We start from the raw sequence: 17,360 nt of genomic DNA, 5'->3' as shown, positions 1-17,360 counted from the left end.
TCATTACCTTTAAGGAAATAAGCACACTAGTCTAATGTTACTTAAAGTACAAGTTGGACATCTCTGATCCAGCACCCTTGGGACCACTGCTCCTGAACCAGAGAATTAGCCGGATTTAGAGATGGTTCCCTGCCACAGCCCTCAGCTGCTGACTCTGCCAGCTGGGTGGGGGTGGAGAGAGGGACTCCCTCCAATCCCTGCTGGGCTGCCTGCTGGATCACTGACCCCACTGCTGCTGCTCCAGCCTAACTACATGCTGGGCTCCAGCAGCCCGCACTGCCATACGCTACAGCCACACACTACCTCAGCTGCCGGGATCTGTCTCTGGCTGGGTTGCCAGGGGGTCAGCTCGGCACCAACCCTGCAGGCTCTGGCCCTGTTTCCGCAGGCTGTCGAGGTTCTGGCCCCATGCTACCATGGGCTGCTGGTGCTTTTTCCAGCCCTGGACTGGTCCCTCTGTCACAAGCCTGGGTGGCTCTTGCCCCGTGGTAGCCCACAGGCTCTGTCCCTGCTTCCAATGGGCTGCCCAGGGCTCCAACCCCACGCTGCTGGGAGCCACCATCAGCCCCAGCATTGGTCCAGCATTCATGGGCTGCCCAGGGCTCTGGCCCAGCACTGCCATGGGCTGTCTCTCTGGCCTGATCCTGCACTGCTGGTGGCTTCCCCGGGCCAGTCCCGGAGCCACTGACTGTTGGGGGCTGCTGCCAGTTCCTGCCCCATTCAGCCTCTTCAACCCAGCCCCTCCTGGATTGCCCTCCTGCCATTAGGCTACCAGAGTTCTCTGATCAAGGAGGATATTGCTGGACCAGAACTTCCAGTTCTGGGAAGTATAACCTGTAATCAAATTACATGTGTCCAACATCGGGTATCCCATGCCCAACACTGTGGGGAGCCAGATATGGGCGTGCTAATGTGTTGGCACACACAGGCTTTGCTTTTCAAACTGTGATAGCTGGTGCAGAGGCTCCAGCACAATGAGGGCTCTCCAGGGGGAGCTCAAATACAGGGCTAACTGGGTAAAAATGTATTGACTGTGCTATTCAAGAGCAAAGACTAGATCATGGGTTCTCAAACTGGGGGGGGGACGTGAAGAAATTCCGGGGGGGGGTGAGGTGACCCAGTCATATACCCACCCACCCTCCCTCCCCCAGTCAATTCCCCCTCATAGGTTTTGCCATTTTTGTTTTTTGGCCCCAGTCGGTTCCTTTTTTTTTTTTTTTTCCCCCTCAACAAGTTTTGCTGCTATTGGGAAGGAGGGCATGAGGGTTTCTCAAAAATCGAAAAGGGGGCATGATGCCAAAAAGTTTGGGACCCACTGGACTAGATGATCTAATAGTCCCTTCTGACTTTTAAATATACTAATAAATCTGTGCTGACACTGCCTCAGCTCTGGTTGATACTAATACATCTGTGCTGACGCTGCTTCAGCTCTACTAGCATACAAGGAAGCACTTGAGGAAAAGAGAGAAGGCCCAGAAGGAGAACATATGCCAGATGGAGAAAAGGGAAGAGATAGGTGGCAAACTAGAGAGAAACAGGTGAAGATCCATCCATGTTTTCCCCAACACCTAAGTTTAATCTTTTCACCATCAAACCTGGACTATCCTCTGGTGAATCATGAAAAGCTTGGCAGAGGGGGAAATGCCTCAGGAACTGAGGTATGATATTGCATTCCTGAGGTTCCATCTTCTGCTGGCAAGCCTGTCATAATTCACCAGGACTCTAGTGAGAAGTCTTCAGCAATATACATTACAGTTGGGGGAAGGGGGAAACTGTCCTCCCCCCAAGGACCTTGGGAAGAAGGCATGGCAAGTGAATAATTGATAGGTTGTAACTGCCACACCTTAACACCACTTTTGCTCTTGTCCCCTGCAATTCCTGCTAACAAAGAAAATAAATTAAGTGATCATCCTTATTGTTCAGCTAGCTAAGGGCTCCTCTAGACTACATCCCTCTTTTAAAAGAGGGATGTAAATGAGCCCGATTGAAAGTGCAAATGAAACACGGATTTAAATATCCCGCGCTTCATTTGCATATTTGCATCTGAGCGCTGTTTCAAAAAAGAATATTTCGAAAATGAAACCACAGTCTAGAAGCGGTTCTTTCGGGAAAAAAAACCAAACCCTTTTTTGAAAGTTCCCATACTGGGAGTACAGGCTCTTTTGAAAAAGGGTTTTTTTCCCCTGAAAGAACCACATCTAAACTGTGTTTTCACTTTCGAAATACCCTTTTTTGAAACAGCGCTCAGACGCGAATATGCAAATGAAGCACAGGATATTTAAATCCGCGCTTCATTTGCACTTTCGATAGGGGGCTTAATTACATCCCTCTTTCAAAAGAGGGATGTAGTCTAGACAAGCCCTAACATTTTTGTTTAGGAGAATAATATTTTTCCATCTAAATATCTCAAAGCACTCAACAAAGATAAGCAAGCATCATCATCCCCATTTGGCAGCAGAAGAGTTTAAAATATTCAGGATTTTCTTGGAGCATTTTCTGATCACCCAACCTGTACTCAGCATCTGTTTAATTTCACATATCTGCCATAAATTACACAAACAATATATTAGCAAAGGAACAAATTCATTGGTTTAACTTTTTTATATAATACACATTTTTTTCCCTTACAAATATGTGCAGAAACAGACCACTTGTTCCGTAGGACAATGACCTGTTTATTTAATGAGGCATTTATTTCTACATAAACACATTTTATCATGGAAAATGTCAAGTTTTCCAAGGCAAAAGCTAAACATCTCTCAATCTGGAAAGTTTTAAACTAGAGGTAACCTTTAACACTAACTATATTTAAAAAATTATGGGTACATTGACTAAGATTTTGGTGCATTTGTAACTCACTTATACATTTCGTTTAAATCCTGCCAAAAAGGAAAAGGACAGCACTGGATTTTTTTTTCCAAAATATGCACTAAATTTTGAAAATAATTACTATAAACATTACATTTCAAACTTCCTTTATCTGCATCTATATAGTTGAAATTGTGTCAGTTATTCTTCACACAAATTGAAGACTATCTCAACTTTAAGAAAGGGCAATTTATACTAATCTTTACTCATGGCTGCCATCTGCTGTCAATTTCCATTTAGTATGCATTAGAAGTCTAGTAAAACCATTTTACTTAGTTAACAGCAAAGCTTTGTCTTCTTAATACTTTATTCTGTTTTGTTTGTTGTAAAGTGTCCACATCAGGGGGTAGAAAAGTATTTCACTTTTTTAAAAACGTAATCACCATATTTTAAGAAGCCTTAAAAATCTGGAACCAGATTTATATCAGTGCTCAACAAGGCCCTTTCCTAATGCTCTTGCTGAGCACTTACTTTTACAGAAAGTAAGTTGCTTACACGGGAGGAGTTGTGTTGAAAATCTGGCACTCCTAGGTGAGTTTTGCTAAGAAAAAGGGGTATTCTTAATTTACCTCACTTCAGCCAGACACTAACTAACATGAGAAATAACTCATGAAGATAAGGCAGTTTGTAATTTTCACATGTTGGCAGGTAAACCTAACCTCTATGCTGCTCCCAAGGCTGTACGCTGACCTGACAACATGTGTGAAAACTACAAACTGTCGTGTCTTTCTTCACTGGGATTTCACCCATTACAGTTAGCATGTGCTCACTTACACAAGGTAAGAATATGCTCTCTTTTCTAATGAAGACAATCCTTTGTGGGGATTGATCATTTCTGAAAACCTAGCCCATGAACTATAAATTGCCTGGCTCCTCTCCCACAGTAAGCAATATCACAGCTCCCATAAACAGAAGAGTTTAGAATGGAAGAACTTTGTTCACGTTTTTCCCTTAGAATGCTCCATTTCCTTTTTGTTTTGTTAAGGAAGAAACCTCTCAGTCTCTGCTTTGAATAATGAATATTTTGGAAAATAACAGATTTGAAGGCAGCTGAACTGTAAATTCTGTAATAATGTAAAATAATCACTAAATTACAAAAAATATTAATAGATTTCTCCACTATTTTTCTTTAGAATTAAGCAGAACTCTGTTAGCAAAATTCCAGTGTAGTATTTGATACACAATACCCCCAGCATTTTACAAATGCATGAATCTCTGAACACGAAATGAACTACACAATATCTAGTCTATTTTTTCTGTATAAAACAATAGGAATGCCAATACTTCACATGCAATAAAAAATACAAGTTTCGTGATCTCATATTTTGCTATCAAGTAGGGTGGATTTTTTTAAAACCTTTAAGTACCCCTGAGGTGCAAAAACACTACCATTCTGCTTCTACAGCAAAGAATCATCCAACTAGTCCTGGAGCAAAAAATGACAGGTGCCATCCTAATCCACTGGACATAAACAAATGATGTTTTTGTGTGCGTAAGAAACATAGTCCCTAAGAAGAAGAAAATAATTTGAGAACATAAATAAGACAAGCAACTGTAACAGGAAAAATAATTTACAGAATAACTAGATGTACTAACTAAAGCAAGACAATCTTTATGCCAAGTCTACATTACAGCTGAAAGTCGGCTTAAATGTAGCTGGAGTCTATGTACCATAAGCCGAGCTTCAGCTCTGTCCTTGCAGTGGGAGGTCAATGGGAGAAATAATCCCATTGACTTCCCTTAGTTCTCATGAAGAGTAGGAATTCTGGCATTGATGGGGGTTCCCCCATTGTTCAAGACCTAAAGACCTGGTACATTAAAAGCCAGAAAATCAACTGCCACAGCCTCAGTCGTCTCTTTAGTTTATACGTGGCCTTAGTTATTTCCCTTGATGCAAACTAGTTAGCTAAGTCCACCTTTTTAAACACCAATTTGGTTTTCAATTATTGCTCATGAGGTAAGACTTATCAATAGCCCACTTGGCTAGAGAGCTTAGATGATTCTCAAAGCTTCCATGACCTGGCAGTCACGGACAGATACTTGCTGGATGGCTCCAAAGAACTGGGCAAAATATTAGAAGAATTAATCAATCAAGAAATTTGCACTATATCTTGATTTACAGACTGTAGTCCCCTGTTTGAGGGCATAAGAAATAAAGAGGAACAGCTCTAGATTTAACAGCCAAAGTATAAGAGCTCTAACTAAACTAATCTGAAGGGAAAAAGGAGGGGTGAGGAGTTAATATGGCCTTCCAAATTATTGAACTGATATTTCTAAAGTAAGTTTGGCTACCTGGTTTCGGTGTTGTATGAATAAGTTTAGCTGAATGTGATGGTGTACTAGAACTTGCATTGTCTTGATCTGCACATGTCTGGAAAGATTCTGATGCTACTTTTTTCACATTTACTTCTTTTTTCATTTCCTCCTCTTCGTTATTATCTTCAGTCTCCACCCTCTGCATCTCGTCCACACTCAGGGGTTTCAGTTCAGATAGATTGATGTCAGATTCATTTTTTAACACAAAACTGCAAACAATAGCATCCTCTCTGTGGGAATCCATAGGTTCTTCTGTAACTAAGACAAGTGACAAACTGTCAATATAAGACAGATAATGCACATCCACACCAAGATTATATTAACATCCATGTGAACCAAATTTACAAACTACAACAGCTAGCAAGACCACAGACAGTTTTGGCCTTGCCACAATCAATTTTAGAGTATCAAGATAGGAAATAGTGACATGTAAATAGGGGACTGCAGGATGCGAGAGGTGGGTGCAGTAGTCCTTGGATTGTATAAACATATCACTGGACATGTTTAATCAACCTTTAAACAAATAGTCAACTTAAAAATCACTTACAAATGTTTTTTTCACATGTTAATGCTGCAAATAAGGCCCTATTTGAATTGTGGGATGACTGTCAAAAAGAAAGAAAGAAACAATTTCATGTGATTTACAGACAAGCCATGAAAAATTGCAGAAAGGTAATGAATGGACCTCATTTGCAGTGAGAGAGTCCATTATTACTGTGTGATTTTTCTACAGTCATCTGCTTAGAGCTGATGGTGGTGGCCCAAGGTTAAAAGAGGAGTCTCCTGCTCTCAGCTCGGGGCCACCTGGGCTCCCACTGCCAGTCTCACACATGACAGAGCTCCTGCTATCAAATTGCAGTTGAAGCCTAATAATGAAACTTCACCATTTCCTCAATATCACAAATTAAGTAGGCTCTTAGCTAGGAGTAACAAGTAAAATTATGATACATTCAAAAAAAGTCTATTTTTCTACTTTTTAAGATCAGTTTTACAGTCCTTTTTCTCCTCCCCATACAATACAATCAGTCAGCTTCCAAAGGGGCCGGAGCCTATGCATATAGCATCAAGAGAAACAGAATCAGGAGCAAATTTAGGCCTGAGACCACTTAATTCTGGATACTATTCTATATTATGAATGGGAATAAAGGCTGCACTAACTCATGAAAGGTGTGTTGTAATAACTGGATTCATGTACTTGTGCTTCCTGTACATTGGCAAACATCAACACTACCCCCATTGCAATACCTGGTGCAGTGCTGTCATAAAGACTTCAACATGCACAGCACTGCATGACCACATCATCACTACAATTTCCATCTATCCAGCCCACAACAGGCTTACATGGCATGGACAACTTTGTGTGAGTGAATTATATAAATTACAGCTCACACTTTGCTCATAGTAACATCTAAAACAGTGTTGCACTTTTCCAATTTTACAAGTGTATTTCCATCATAAAAAGGATATGCTGTTATTGTTTGTTTATAATACCCTCTTAGAAGCCTGAAAATGTCTTTTGTGCCACGCAGCCATGGTAACAATTTTAACTATTCTCACTTCAAACAAAAAAAAATACTCAAGTTATGATCTAATAACCTGCTGTGGCAGAACCAACAGAAGCAGCACAAAATAACTTCCAGGCTCACAAAAAACTAACCAGTTTTGTTTTTCTTTAAATTTCTCATAACTGTATTGAATAGGGGGTGTTGTAATGGCATAGAGGAATAAGGGCCCCTCAAACAGCTCTCCCTTAATCCTGTTCAAGTTGTGGCTTCAGTTGCATGGGTGAGACAAGGCTGCTTGCCTGGTACTCCCTTCTTCCTCTTGCTACTAAGTGGCCAGTTGCACAGTGGAGAGAAACAAGCTGCTTTATGAGGTGAAAAAAGTTACATTTACTCCTCCACAGAAAAGGAAGAAGCCCATGAGGAATGTCATAACTTATTCCTAGTTTACTCCTGGGGCACTATAGCCACATGGCGGCCTCTTTTCAGGGCAAGTTGTAAAGATACAGTATTTAGAATCCAACCAACCCACACTGAGGTTAGATTCCATCTTGGGTTTTTTAATCTTAGGGTTTTTTTTGTTTTGTTTTGTTTTGTTTTTCAAATTAGAGTACTTACCCACCCTCTCACCCTCCATTAAAAACTATAAAAGCCTCTTCAGGCCCTGAACTATTCCTAAAACCATATTAGGGTACAGTAGCTCTTCTGTGGGAATAATCCTCACACTTTTTCAATTATGAAGAATTTCTTACCATCACCAGCCACCTTGGAAGTATCCCCGTTAGTAAGAAATTTTGACATTTTCTTCAGAACTTTCTTGTGAGATTTGGAAAGTTGGAAATGTAAAGGTCTACATCTAAAAGAGGAAATGTAAAAAAAAAAAAAAAAATTAAAAATTTTAAAACCAGTTTTGTTTTCTTTGATCTAAACTGGAAAATATAAAAATATCTGATGCAACTATTCTTCTTTAATTTCTTGTCTATTAAAATTCCCTTGTAATCATTAGCTCAAGTTTCTAACCTTGTGTTACATGTGTGCCTTTGTACTATATAACATGCACCTTTATCTACCCTTACAAATGTATATGGATGAAGGAGTACAATCTCACTAAAAATATACAGCAAGTTTTATTGCTTGCGAAAAGAACTTAATACGAGTCATTCAGTTATACCACTAGTGGTGGCAATGCAAGCTTCTTTAATACTACCTGCCACCATTATATGAAAAAAAAAAAAAAACCCAGTTAATTCTCCATGACTATTCAATCCATAGCCTTCCCGTTCAGGATACTAAAAAGAGTATGTGTAGGATGCATACATCCATTAAGATCCAGCCTGCAACAACCAACTCATTTTACGTATGCAATCTAGATGTGATAAGCCAGAATACATTCCTGACTAATGCAGGAAAATAGATGGCGCAGAAATATAGAAACAGATTATGAAACTTGTCATAATCTGCATGAACCCACTTATGCTTTACTTATAACATTCAAAGAACACAATACCATTAAAAAGTAGACTTACCATCCAACTGATTATTTTAACACACCCTGGATAACCAAGGCCTCAATTGGAAATGAACAAGCCAAGTTACTTTTAAATCTGTGGCCTTGGATAGTATGACTTTTCTCACTAAGTTTTAAATCATTCCTCTTCTCTGCAACACAGCTTTAAAGGCACTAGTCACATGCATTTGTTCTTACCTTATTGTATACTGAGGACAACATGTTTGATTCATAATGGGTTTGTAGACATACTTCCCACTTCTAAAAATAATAAAATAGTTTATTAAGCTCAATGTTTGTTATAGAATTACAATACAAAATTAATTCATAGAAAATTTTAAATTGCTCTAAAAACATGAAAAAACATGTTGAATAATATATGACCTGACTAGATCAGTGGTTCTCAAATGGTGGGTCAGGACCCCAAAGTAGGTTGTCATCCCATTTTAATGGGGTCACCAGGACTAGCTTAGACTTGCTGAGACCTATGGCCAAAGCCCAAGCCTCGTCGTCCAAGGCCTAAGCCAAAAGGTTTCAGCCTGGGCATGGGGGCTTTGGGCAGGCTCAGGCTTTGCCCCCCCCATAGCATCCTATAGTAACTTTGGTTGTGAGAAGGGGCTGTGGCACAATGAAATTTGAGAATTCCTTGAAACAGAGTAACAAAGCCAAAATAGCAAATTCTTTAGCACTTTTGCCAATCTGCTACAATGGTGCACTTCCACATTCAAATGTTATCAAGTACTACCAACATAAGAATGGAAACACAACTATTGAGTCTTCTGTGGTTATGCAGCTCCTTCTCCTATCAAACTTTTCAACTTTCCATCTGATTGTTAATTTATATTATACCTAAGATACTTTTTATAGTGATCTCCAATTCTTCATAATTAGAAGCAGAATAGAGCTTAAAAATCTACTTGTCTATTACCAGGGAAGTTTATCCTAGACAGTTTGGGTGGAAATTGTTAGCCTAGGCCTTAATGTGAAATTCCATGTTTTTTAAAGTTACTGTGCAGCCCTTATAATTGCAAAAATATTCTTCTTGACAGAACTGTTTCTTAGCCTCCAGACATATACCTCCAAGTATCATCTGCTTGCTCACAAGCTTTTGCAGACCACAACTTAGTAAAGTTAGACTCTGATAAATTTCACAAATGTTGTACAGATCTGAACAACAATGAAACTGACAAGATTCAGGATCACGTCAATTCCATAATTCTGTACTCCTTGGGAAAACTATGAGCAAGTATGGAGACAAGTATTGGTATCTACAGAGTAGGAAAACCAATAAATAAATAAATAAATAAAGCTAGGGAAAATGTAAAGTAGCAATCTTCTTTGCAGCAACCATGAGATTCTGGGTTAGGGGACAGATGGATGTGAAAGAACAATGTCTTACTCAAATACAGAAATTCAGCTTCTAATTTATTACCTTGCCCACACTAGTCAGAGTTTGATACAAAAGATAGCATCTACAAAAATACCCAGGACAGTACCTAGCTAAGAATCCTAGAACACATCACTCTTCTGACATCTTGAGAATTGCAGTTCACTTCCCATAGCTTATTTTGCGTATCAGCCTCTGGCTAGTAGTTATCCGGTAAAAGTTTTGAGAGCTTACACATTGAATAAGAAACATTCATATGGCACTTCTCTTATTTACTAACAAGAAGTTCTTGAAAACTTGCATTTTCTTCAAAGGAAAGGAAAGTTCTTTCCCCCCTCCCCCCCCCCACATTCTCTGTACAAAGTTACTACATTGTATTCAAAACAAGAATGTTAGATACATTTTAAAATATTTCCTTTTTTAAAGGCTATGACAACCTTCAACTACTGTACATTCCTGCCCCAAAGTAGGCATTAATTTCTCCACTGGAGGGGGATGCTAGAGTTAGTTACCACATCTGTATCTTCCAACTTTGAGGGTGAAGAGAAAAAATTGTGTAAAGAACTTTCTCCAAGTTAATCTGTAAATGCAAGAGTTGGGTTCTCTGGACTACAGTAACACATTCAAGATGTACAGTATATAGTATTTCAGTATTGTTCCAGAACATAAATGCCACAACATAATTTAAAAATTGCCTAACATTAGGCTCCTAAACCCATATTTGGTCATCTAATCCCATAGTTTGTTCAGAAGTACTGAGTGTGTACCAGCTCCCAGTGAAGTCAACAGCTGCTGCTGTGTACTCAGAACATATAAAAACCCAGTCATTGATCTGAATGACAAAATACAGAATTAGGAGCTTGACTTTAGCCAAAAGAGGGAAGTCACCTAGTGTCATGAATTTCTAAAGAAAAAGGTAGATCTTGTGTTAAATATTTAAAGTATTTCCAATTAAAGGATAATTCAAAAGTACACAGTTTAAAAACAATGTTATAAACAAATACATATTCACTAGTACTGGTGAAAGTTTCAAAAATCCAGTTCACCTGCCATTATTTATACTTTTTTTGCACACTGCCTCTCTATCAATCAGCTAGGAGATGGAAAATTATTTTCATTTTCAGTTCCTCAGTCCTGCAATATATGTGTGTGTGTGTGTGTGTGTGTGTGTGTGTGTGACTGTTTTTACTTTTCTATATAATTAGTGACACATTCTGTTGGTCTTAGATATTATGAATGCTTTTCTTTCTTAAAACAACATTTTAGACCAGGTTTAAGATGTCAGCATCTCTTTGAAGATTGTTTTTCTTAATTTACCTTCTCCATCCTCTGTCTATAAGATCCTGGTAATCTTGAACAGTCATTGAATGCGCCCACATGCCTGTAACAAACAACAGATGACTGTCCCAGTTCACTTTAAAACATTAAAATGTAAGCAATTTCTACTGAAAGCTTACTGTACATTTAAAACATTAATTTGGGATTTCTCTTACAAATTTTGGAGGGGAAACAATTACTTGTATTTATAAACTTCATATTAAGCACTTCAGTCAGTAAAGACAAAAAACAGTCTCTTAGCCAATTTCCCATTAAAGAAGGCAATGCAAAACAGAATTCAAAGTACAACTTTAAAAAATCAATCATCCAAGTAATTTATAGTAAAAAAGTTACTGCGTTTTTCCCCACTGACCCATCATAAATAATTCCCCAATGTAAAGGAGATGCCATTCAAGGTTAGAAGAAAATACTTCAATTTTTAAATACATGTAGTTCAGGATATACTTGGAAGGCCATGAGATACAAACTTAAACTAGGAGCTTAAGCTTTGTCAGAAGAAATGGCAAGACAAAACACAGAAGGAAGGGCACACAGTAATGAGAGGGGTGGACATGCTACTCTCTAACTTCAAAAACAATGAGCAGCCCTTTGGCACCTTGGAGACTAAGAAATGTATAGATCATGAGCTTTCATGGGTAAATCTCACTTCATCAGATGAGCTGGAGTGGAAATTACAGAATCCAGAGTACATAAAACAGCAAAAGCAGTTCAACCGTCTCCCTTTGTAATTGGGTGATAAAATTCCTTTGTAGAAGAATGGCTACTTTTAAATCCATAATTTAATGTCCAAGGAGATTAAAATGTTCCCTTATAGTGTATGTTACCATTCCGGATGATTTGTGTCTATTTATCCTCTGTTGCAGAGACTGTCTGATTGGGCCAATATACATGGCAGAGGGGCATTGCTGGGACTTGACGGCATATATCACACATTAGAGGATATTAGCCCCTAATGCAAATTTTTCATGCCATTTCCTGGGCCTATTATACTATCAATTACTGCAGTATTTACTTGGTGGTTCCGATAAAGACTTTAATACAAGATTCCCAGCTTCCAATATAAAAACAATAGATTAGAATGAATACCATATAACCTGACAATGGGATTCTAAACACAAGAAACAGAGCATTCCTCAAAAGAGAAACAAGACAAACCCGAATAGGTCAAAGGTGACGACAGCTACCAGTATAAAACATTAAAATTGCCAATGTCATGTTGTAAGTCAGTATAGGGCCTAACCTTGCAGATCCTTAAAGTATGTCTACACAGGAAAGTGTTTCCAATTATACTACTATGATTCTAGAATAAGAGTTTCTTTCCTTTTTTTTTTAAAGCATAAAAGCCCCTCAAAAGTAGGGAGTACAAGAAAATAATTTAAATAGTTAACTGATAAGCATGAGCTTATTAGTTAGCGTTAAACAGTTCTACACCAGCTCCCAGGGAACCGGCTGCTATGCTGGCTTTATATCAGAGCCCACAGTGCAAGGTGGTAGCCAGCTACCTAGTTTTCACTGACTCCCAGTGAGCTGTCATCTGGCACTGCTGCCTTTCTGTCAGAAGCAGCATTTAGGGCAGCAGTCAGCTCTGGAGCAGACTGGAGTCAGAGTACACTGGGAACGTGCTGCCTCCCCGTGCTGAGGGCTGTGCAGTATTAAGTGGGGCCAGTAGCCGGCTCCTGGTGCACACTGGCTGCTAGCCCCACTCCCAGGTAACTGGCTGCACTGTGATCTCTGCAGTATAAGCTTTATACTGAAGAGCCTACAGTGTATAACGGTAAGATTTTCAGCAGCTACATGGTAACGCAAATCGCTTCTTAACATGTCTACTCCAAAGCAGTATGAAGTAAACCAAAAAGTTACTTATTCCAGAATAAGAATGTCCACACATGCATATCAGTTTAATTTCACATCTTAGCTTACTCTAACTGTCCTGTGTAGACAAGCCCTTATTCATAAGAGCAGTCTAGCTGAAAACACTAGAACTAGGATATGTGTAATGCTGTGTTCTTGAGAACGGACTGAGCATTGGAATTCTTGTTCTGAAGCATTACAGGTGGTCAGTAACTTTCCAAACAGTTTCAAAGGAAAATGTAAATGTTTCCATGAAATATTTCAGGTTGAACACATCTCCAGTTTGACAAACTTCAACAGAGGCCTATCTATTTTCCTGTTGTGCTACTGAGGCGCCTAAGCTTCTAGGGCTTACTGTGCCAGGGCAGCCCTACTGTGTGAGCTGCCTCAAGCTCAGAGAGTGTAAGGCTTTTAGTATCAGTGGTTCTGCAAAAGCCCCACTGTGTGGACTGCAGGGAACCCAGAGCTAAGAACGAGCTCAAGCCAGGACTCTCAGAGTACTTCACCCTCAAACCATCATGGTGAAATAGCTATGTGGACGTTCCAGGTCAGAGTCTCAGGCCCACATGTTGGGACAGGTCCTCCACACCCCATGTCAAACTTTAGAAGACCTGGCAGAAGCTGAGTGAAACTGACAGCATGCCTGTCAGTTTCACACTGCACAGCACTAGCTACTTAAACTTGCAAAAAGCATGCCTGCACAAATCATTAACATTATCACAGTGAAATATCCATTTTTAATACTGTAAAAATAGTATTAAAATGCTTCCTTTTAGAGCTGAAAGTCTTTACAGATATTAATACATGTTTATGAAATAGGTATTATTCCTGTATTGAGAATAAGGAAATTGTAGGCCCACACAGGTTAGGAGACATTTTCAAAAAAGTCACCTCCAAACCTATGAATCTAACATTTTGGTGGTGCTGAGTGACTGCAGTTCCCACCGAGTTCGATTAAGAGCTGTGGTTCCAAGCACCTACGAAAGTGGGGACCTAGATTCTTTGAAGCCAGGAACCCCAAAACAGAAGCACCCACATTAGAGACCAGTTTTGAAAATCTGGCTTTAAATGACTTGCCAATGTGGTGTCGCAAGTCAGCAGCAAGGTCAGAGACCCCAGGCCTCTCCTGGTTGCCTGTCTGAACGTTGACTTCCCTCAGCCCAGGAAGGTGCACTCTCACACCCAGAAGTGCCAAAGTCTAATTTAAGGAAGACTTTTTAAATGACTCTACAGGTGTACAGGCTTGACGGAAATGGGGGAGGGAAAAAACCCAAGGCTCAGAGAAAGGCTTAAGTGGAAAAGGAACAGCAGCTGCCTCAGCCCAAAATAAACCAGAAGCTCCACGCTCACGCTCCGAGAGCCCCCGCGTCTTCTATTCTCCCACCAGCACCCTTCACACTGGCACCCGAGCGCCTGGATCAAACCAATTCCCTCTCCTCAGCTCCACTTCCCCATCACTGGCTCCCCCCGCCAGCCGCTCCCACCCTGCCTAACTGCCCCCTCTTGCTCCGCCCGTCCGCCCTCCCTCCCAAGTGCCCCTCAGCCCCCGCCCCCTGCCCTACCCGCCCGGCCCGCACCATGGGAGAGGTTGCCAGTCACGTTCTTGCAGTAGCCGCAGCGGTAGCCAGCCTCTCCTCCGAAGTACTCAACGATGCTCGAGGAGCGTTCGGCCGCCGCCATCTTCCGTACCGACCCACTAGCTCAGGGCAGCGCCGGGGCCTGGAACCTTACCAGCAACACCAGGCCGACCGGAAGCAGCTCTTGCCGCCATTTTGGTTGTGGGCAAGCCTGTCTAGGTTTGCGTCACTACGGGGGGACTCGGTTATGAACTCCGCCATCTTTACTAATGGCGGTTTCCAGCGGAAACACTGTGATAGGCGGGCAGGTCCATCATCTATCCTGAGAGCATGGGAGCGTCCCTAAGGCGGACGCAATATCCGCCATCTTTATCAAGGGCAAAATCTGCTACGAGTCCCCACCGGTGTTCGGCCCGTCGGACAAGACAAGCGGTAGCACTGCCCTTGCGCTGGCGGAGATAGGGCGGCGCCTCGCTACCGGACAGATGACACGGGAAGACCGGGACGGCTTGGTCGGCGTTTCCGAGCGCCGGTGTTGCAAGGCTTTTTTCTAGCCCAGCCCTTTCCTGACTTACCAGTGGAGGCTTTCCCCTGGGCAGAGGCGCAGTAGCCACACGGGTAGCCCTCCTTGCAGCCGCTGTACTCCACTATGCTGCAGGGCATCGTGCCCAGCCTGCTTCGCTCCTGGTTGCGCCCTGAAGCGTCACCTGACCGGGAACAAGATCGCAGCTGCTCTACCAGCGGCCCCGCTTTGCCAGCTTTGAACCAGGACGCGGCCGGTTTACCCTCATGGCGCGATTAGGAAGTTAGCAAGTGTCACGCCGGATCCTATGACATTACAGCTCAGTAGCTGTGGGGAGAGTAGAGCAGTTCGCGGGGCTCCTTCACTTGTGGTCAATTCACAGGCACTTGCTCGGCCTCAGCAACTTGTTCCGAGGACTGAATTCATCCAGCGACGGGAAGCCTCAGAGAGGGTCGGAAAGGTGACAGGTGTAGGGGTTTAGAAAGCTATAAAATGGGCGCAGCTGGAACTCTGGCCAACTATTAGTTCAGTTTTTTTAACCAAATAACGCCCCCCAAAAAGGTATTGTACATTTGCACCTCCAGTGGCATTAACCAAACCACCCGGTATTTTTCATAAAACCCATTACCAGTAGGGATATAAGTGACATGGAGCAGTAACTTGACTAGTCACGCTTCCTGCCCGCCCCCCTCCCCACCCCCGCCCATCAGAGGCAGCAAGTGGGGGAGAGGGGAGGAGAGGAGCAGGAGCTCAGGAGCTAGTGTTTGGTGAAAACTGGTTCCCCCAGCACCTTCTCTGTAGGGGAGCAGAGGCACAGTGGGGACTGAAGCAGTCCCCACTCACACTCGTTCCCACTGGCACTTCAGCCTTTGAAATGCAGCAAGAGTCCTGTGAACAGGAGCTGCTGGACTCAGCACTAGCTCTTACTACATTTAAAATGCAAAGCCACAGCCCAGACGGCTTCCAGGGCTACCCAGCTACAGCTCTGCAGAGCAGTCCTATTGACTAATCATATTGTCCATGCAAATTGTAATGAATATACAGTTAGCTGGGTAACTGCAATTTAACATCCTTAATTACCACACCCATCAACTCCTTAATACTGAGACTATGACTTGGTGACTAAATAAAATGAATAGTAAAATAAATAGTAAAATAAATGCAGGAGTTAAGGCAAGAAGACCAAAACAATCAATAATGTTTGACAAATATTTATTGAGACATACACTTTTAAGAACATCAGATATAGTTTTAAGACTAAATGCTTTTGTAACAAAAACCAGAAAAAATGTCATGGAAAGTTAAAGGCATGAACTCTGCCATGATTATGAAAGGCTTTTCTCAGTTACTAAAGCTATTTTTGAGCAAGTCATGGTCTGTAAAGGGACAGAAACATAATGGCTGTGTCTACACTGCACCCCTTTTCCGGAAAAGAGATGCAGATGAGACAAGTCGGAATTGCAAATACAGTGGGGATTTGCATTTTCCCCGCTGCATTTGCATGATGAACATGGCTGCCGCTTTTTTCCGGCTCGGGGCTTTGCCGGAAAAAAGCGCCAGCCTAGATAGGGATCTTTTGGAAAATAAAGCCTTTTCCGAAAGGTCCCTTATTCCTCTTAAAATCAGGAATAAGGGACCTTTCGGAAAAGGCTTTATTTTCCGAAAGATCCCTATCTAGGCTGGCGCTTTTTTCCGGCAAAGCCCCGAGCCGGAAAAAAGCGGCAGCCATGTTCATCATGCAAATGCAGCGGGGAAAATGCAAATCCCCACTGTATTTGCAATTCCGACTTGTCTCATCTGCATCTCTTTTCCGGAAAAGGGGTGCAGTGTAGACACAGCCAATCAGTATATACCTAAAACAGGTGGGAAAAGGGGCCTGCACAGGTTGAATCCAGTCCTTGGCTGTCCTTCCACTCCCAGGCCAATTGAGACCTGGGGGCAGGGGAGCATGCCAAATCTCTTCCCCCTGCCAGAAGTGTGCTGCATCAGAGACAACTGGCCACTGTTTTACACTTCGTGATTCTCTTTAGTCACCATGTGCCCCTAGCAAGGCAGGGACAGGAAAAAAGTGATTGTGTGCTCCCTCCTCCTGCCCCCAGGTCCTGATTGGCCTGGGGGTAGGGAAAGCACACAAGGTCTCCTCCCACTGCAGTGCCTACAGAGAACCACCAGCTCCTTTAAAACAGCTGGCAATTCTCTCTAGGTTCAGGGGGTGGGAAAAGACTTCATGCACTCCCCTCAGCCCCACCTGAGGCCCTAACCCTTTTTGGGTGGTCCACAGCCACTTCAGAAATTGGTGATGTGGCCCCCTTTTAGAAATTATTGCCAATCCTGGCCTAAAATGTCCTTTGCTGTTCTTAAAGATGACTAAGAGTTAAGGTGACATCCTCCCACTCCAAACTCTGCATGTTTCAAACATGTTGGTTGGGTTTTAACTTGTAATGCTCTCCTGTGGAAAGGACTGTAATTTACATATCCCACCTTTTCTATC

The 17,360-nt window shown here is 41.9% G+C and overlaps 1 protein-coding gene across 7 annotated transcripts in view; it reads right to left on the bottom strand.

Annotated features, from left to right (window-relative positions):
- Positions 1–15,535, bottom strand: part of ATE1 (arginyltransferase 1) — a 173,017-nt gene extending 157,482 nt beyond the window's left edge. The window contains exons 1-5 of one of the 7 annotated variants that reach the window (XM_006111405.5): positions 14,922–15,535; positions 10,898–10,961; positions 8,392–8,454; positions 7,439–7,542; positions 5,161–5,442 (exon numbers count right to left, since the gene is read on the bottom strand). In XM_006111405.5, coding sequence (XP_006111467.3) covers positions 5,161–5,442; positions 7,439–7,542; positions 8,392–8,454; positions 10,898–10,961; positions 14,922–15,009 — 601 coding nt within the window. In that variant the 5' untranslated portion in view covers positions 15,010–15,535. Of the gene's footprint in view, positions 1–5,160; positions 5,443–7,438; positions 7,543–8,391; positions 8,455–10,897; positions 10,962–14,346; positions 14,607–14,921 lie in introns of those variants that run through there. The other 6 variants (XM_006111410.5, XM_006111409.5, XM_006111408.5 and 3 more) reach the window with 6 other exon arrangements.
- Positions 15,536–17,360: the final 1,825 nt, after the last annotated feature.

The sequence above is a fragment of the Pelodiscus sinensis genome, chromosome 8 (assembly GCF_052426305.1).
Source record: "Pelodiscus sinensis isolate ZL-2025 chromosome 8, ASM5242630v1, whole genome shotgun sequence".
Classification (NCBI taxonomy): Eukaryota; Metazoa; Chordata; order Testudines; family Trionychidae; genus Pelodiscus; species Pelodiscus sinensis.
This window is presented reverse-complemented; position numbering and strand designations above follow the sequence as displayed.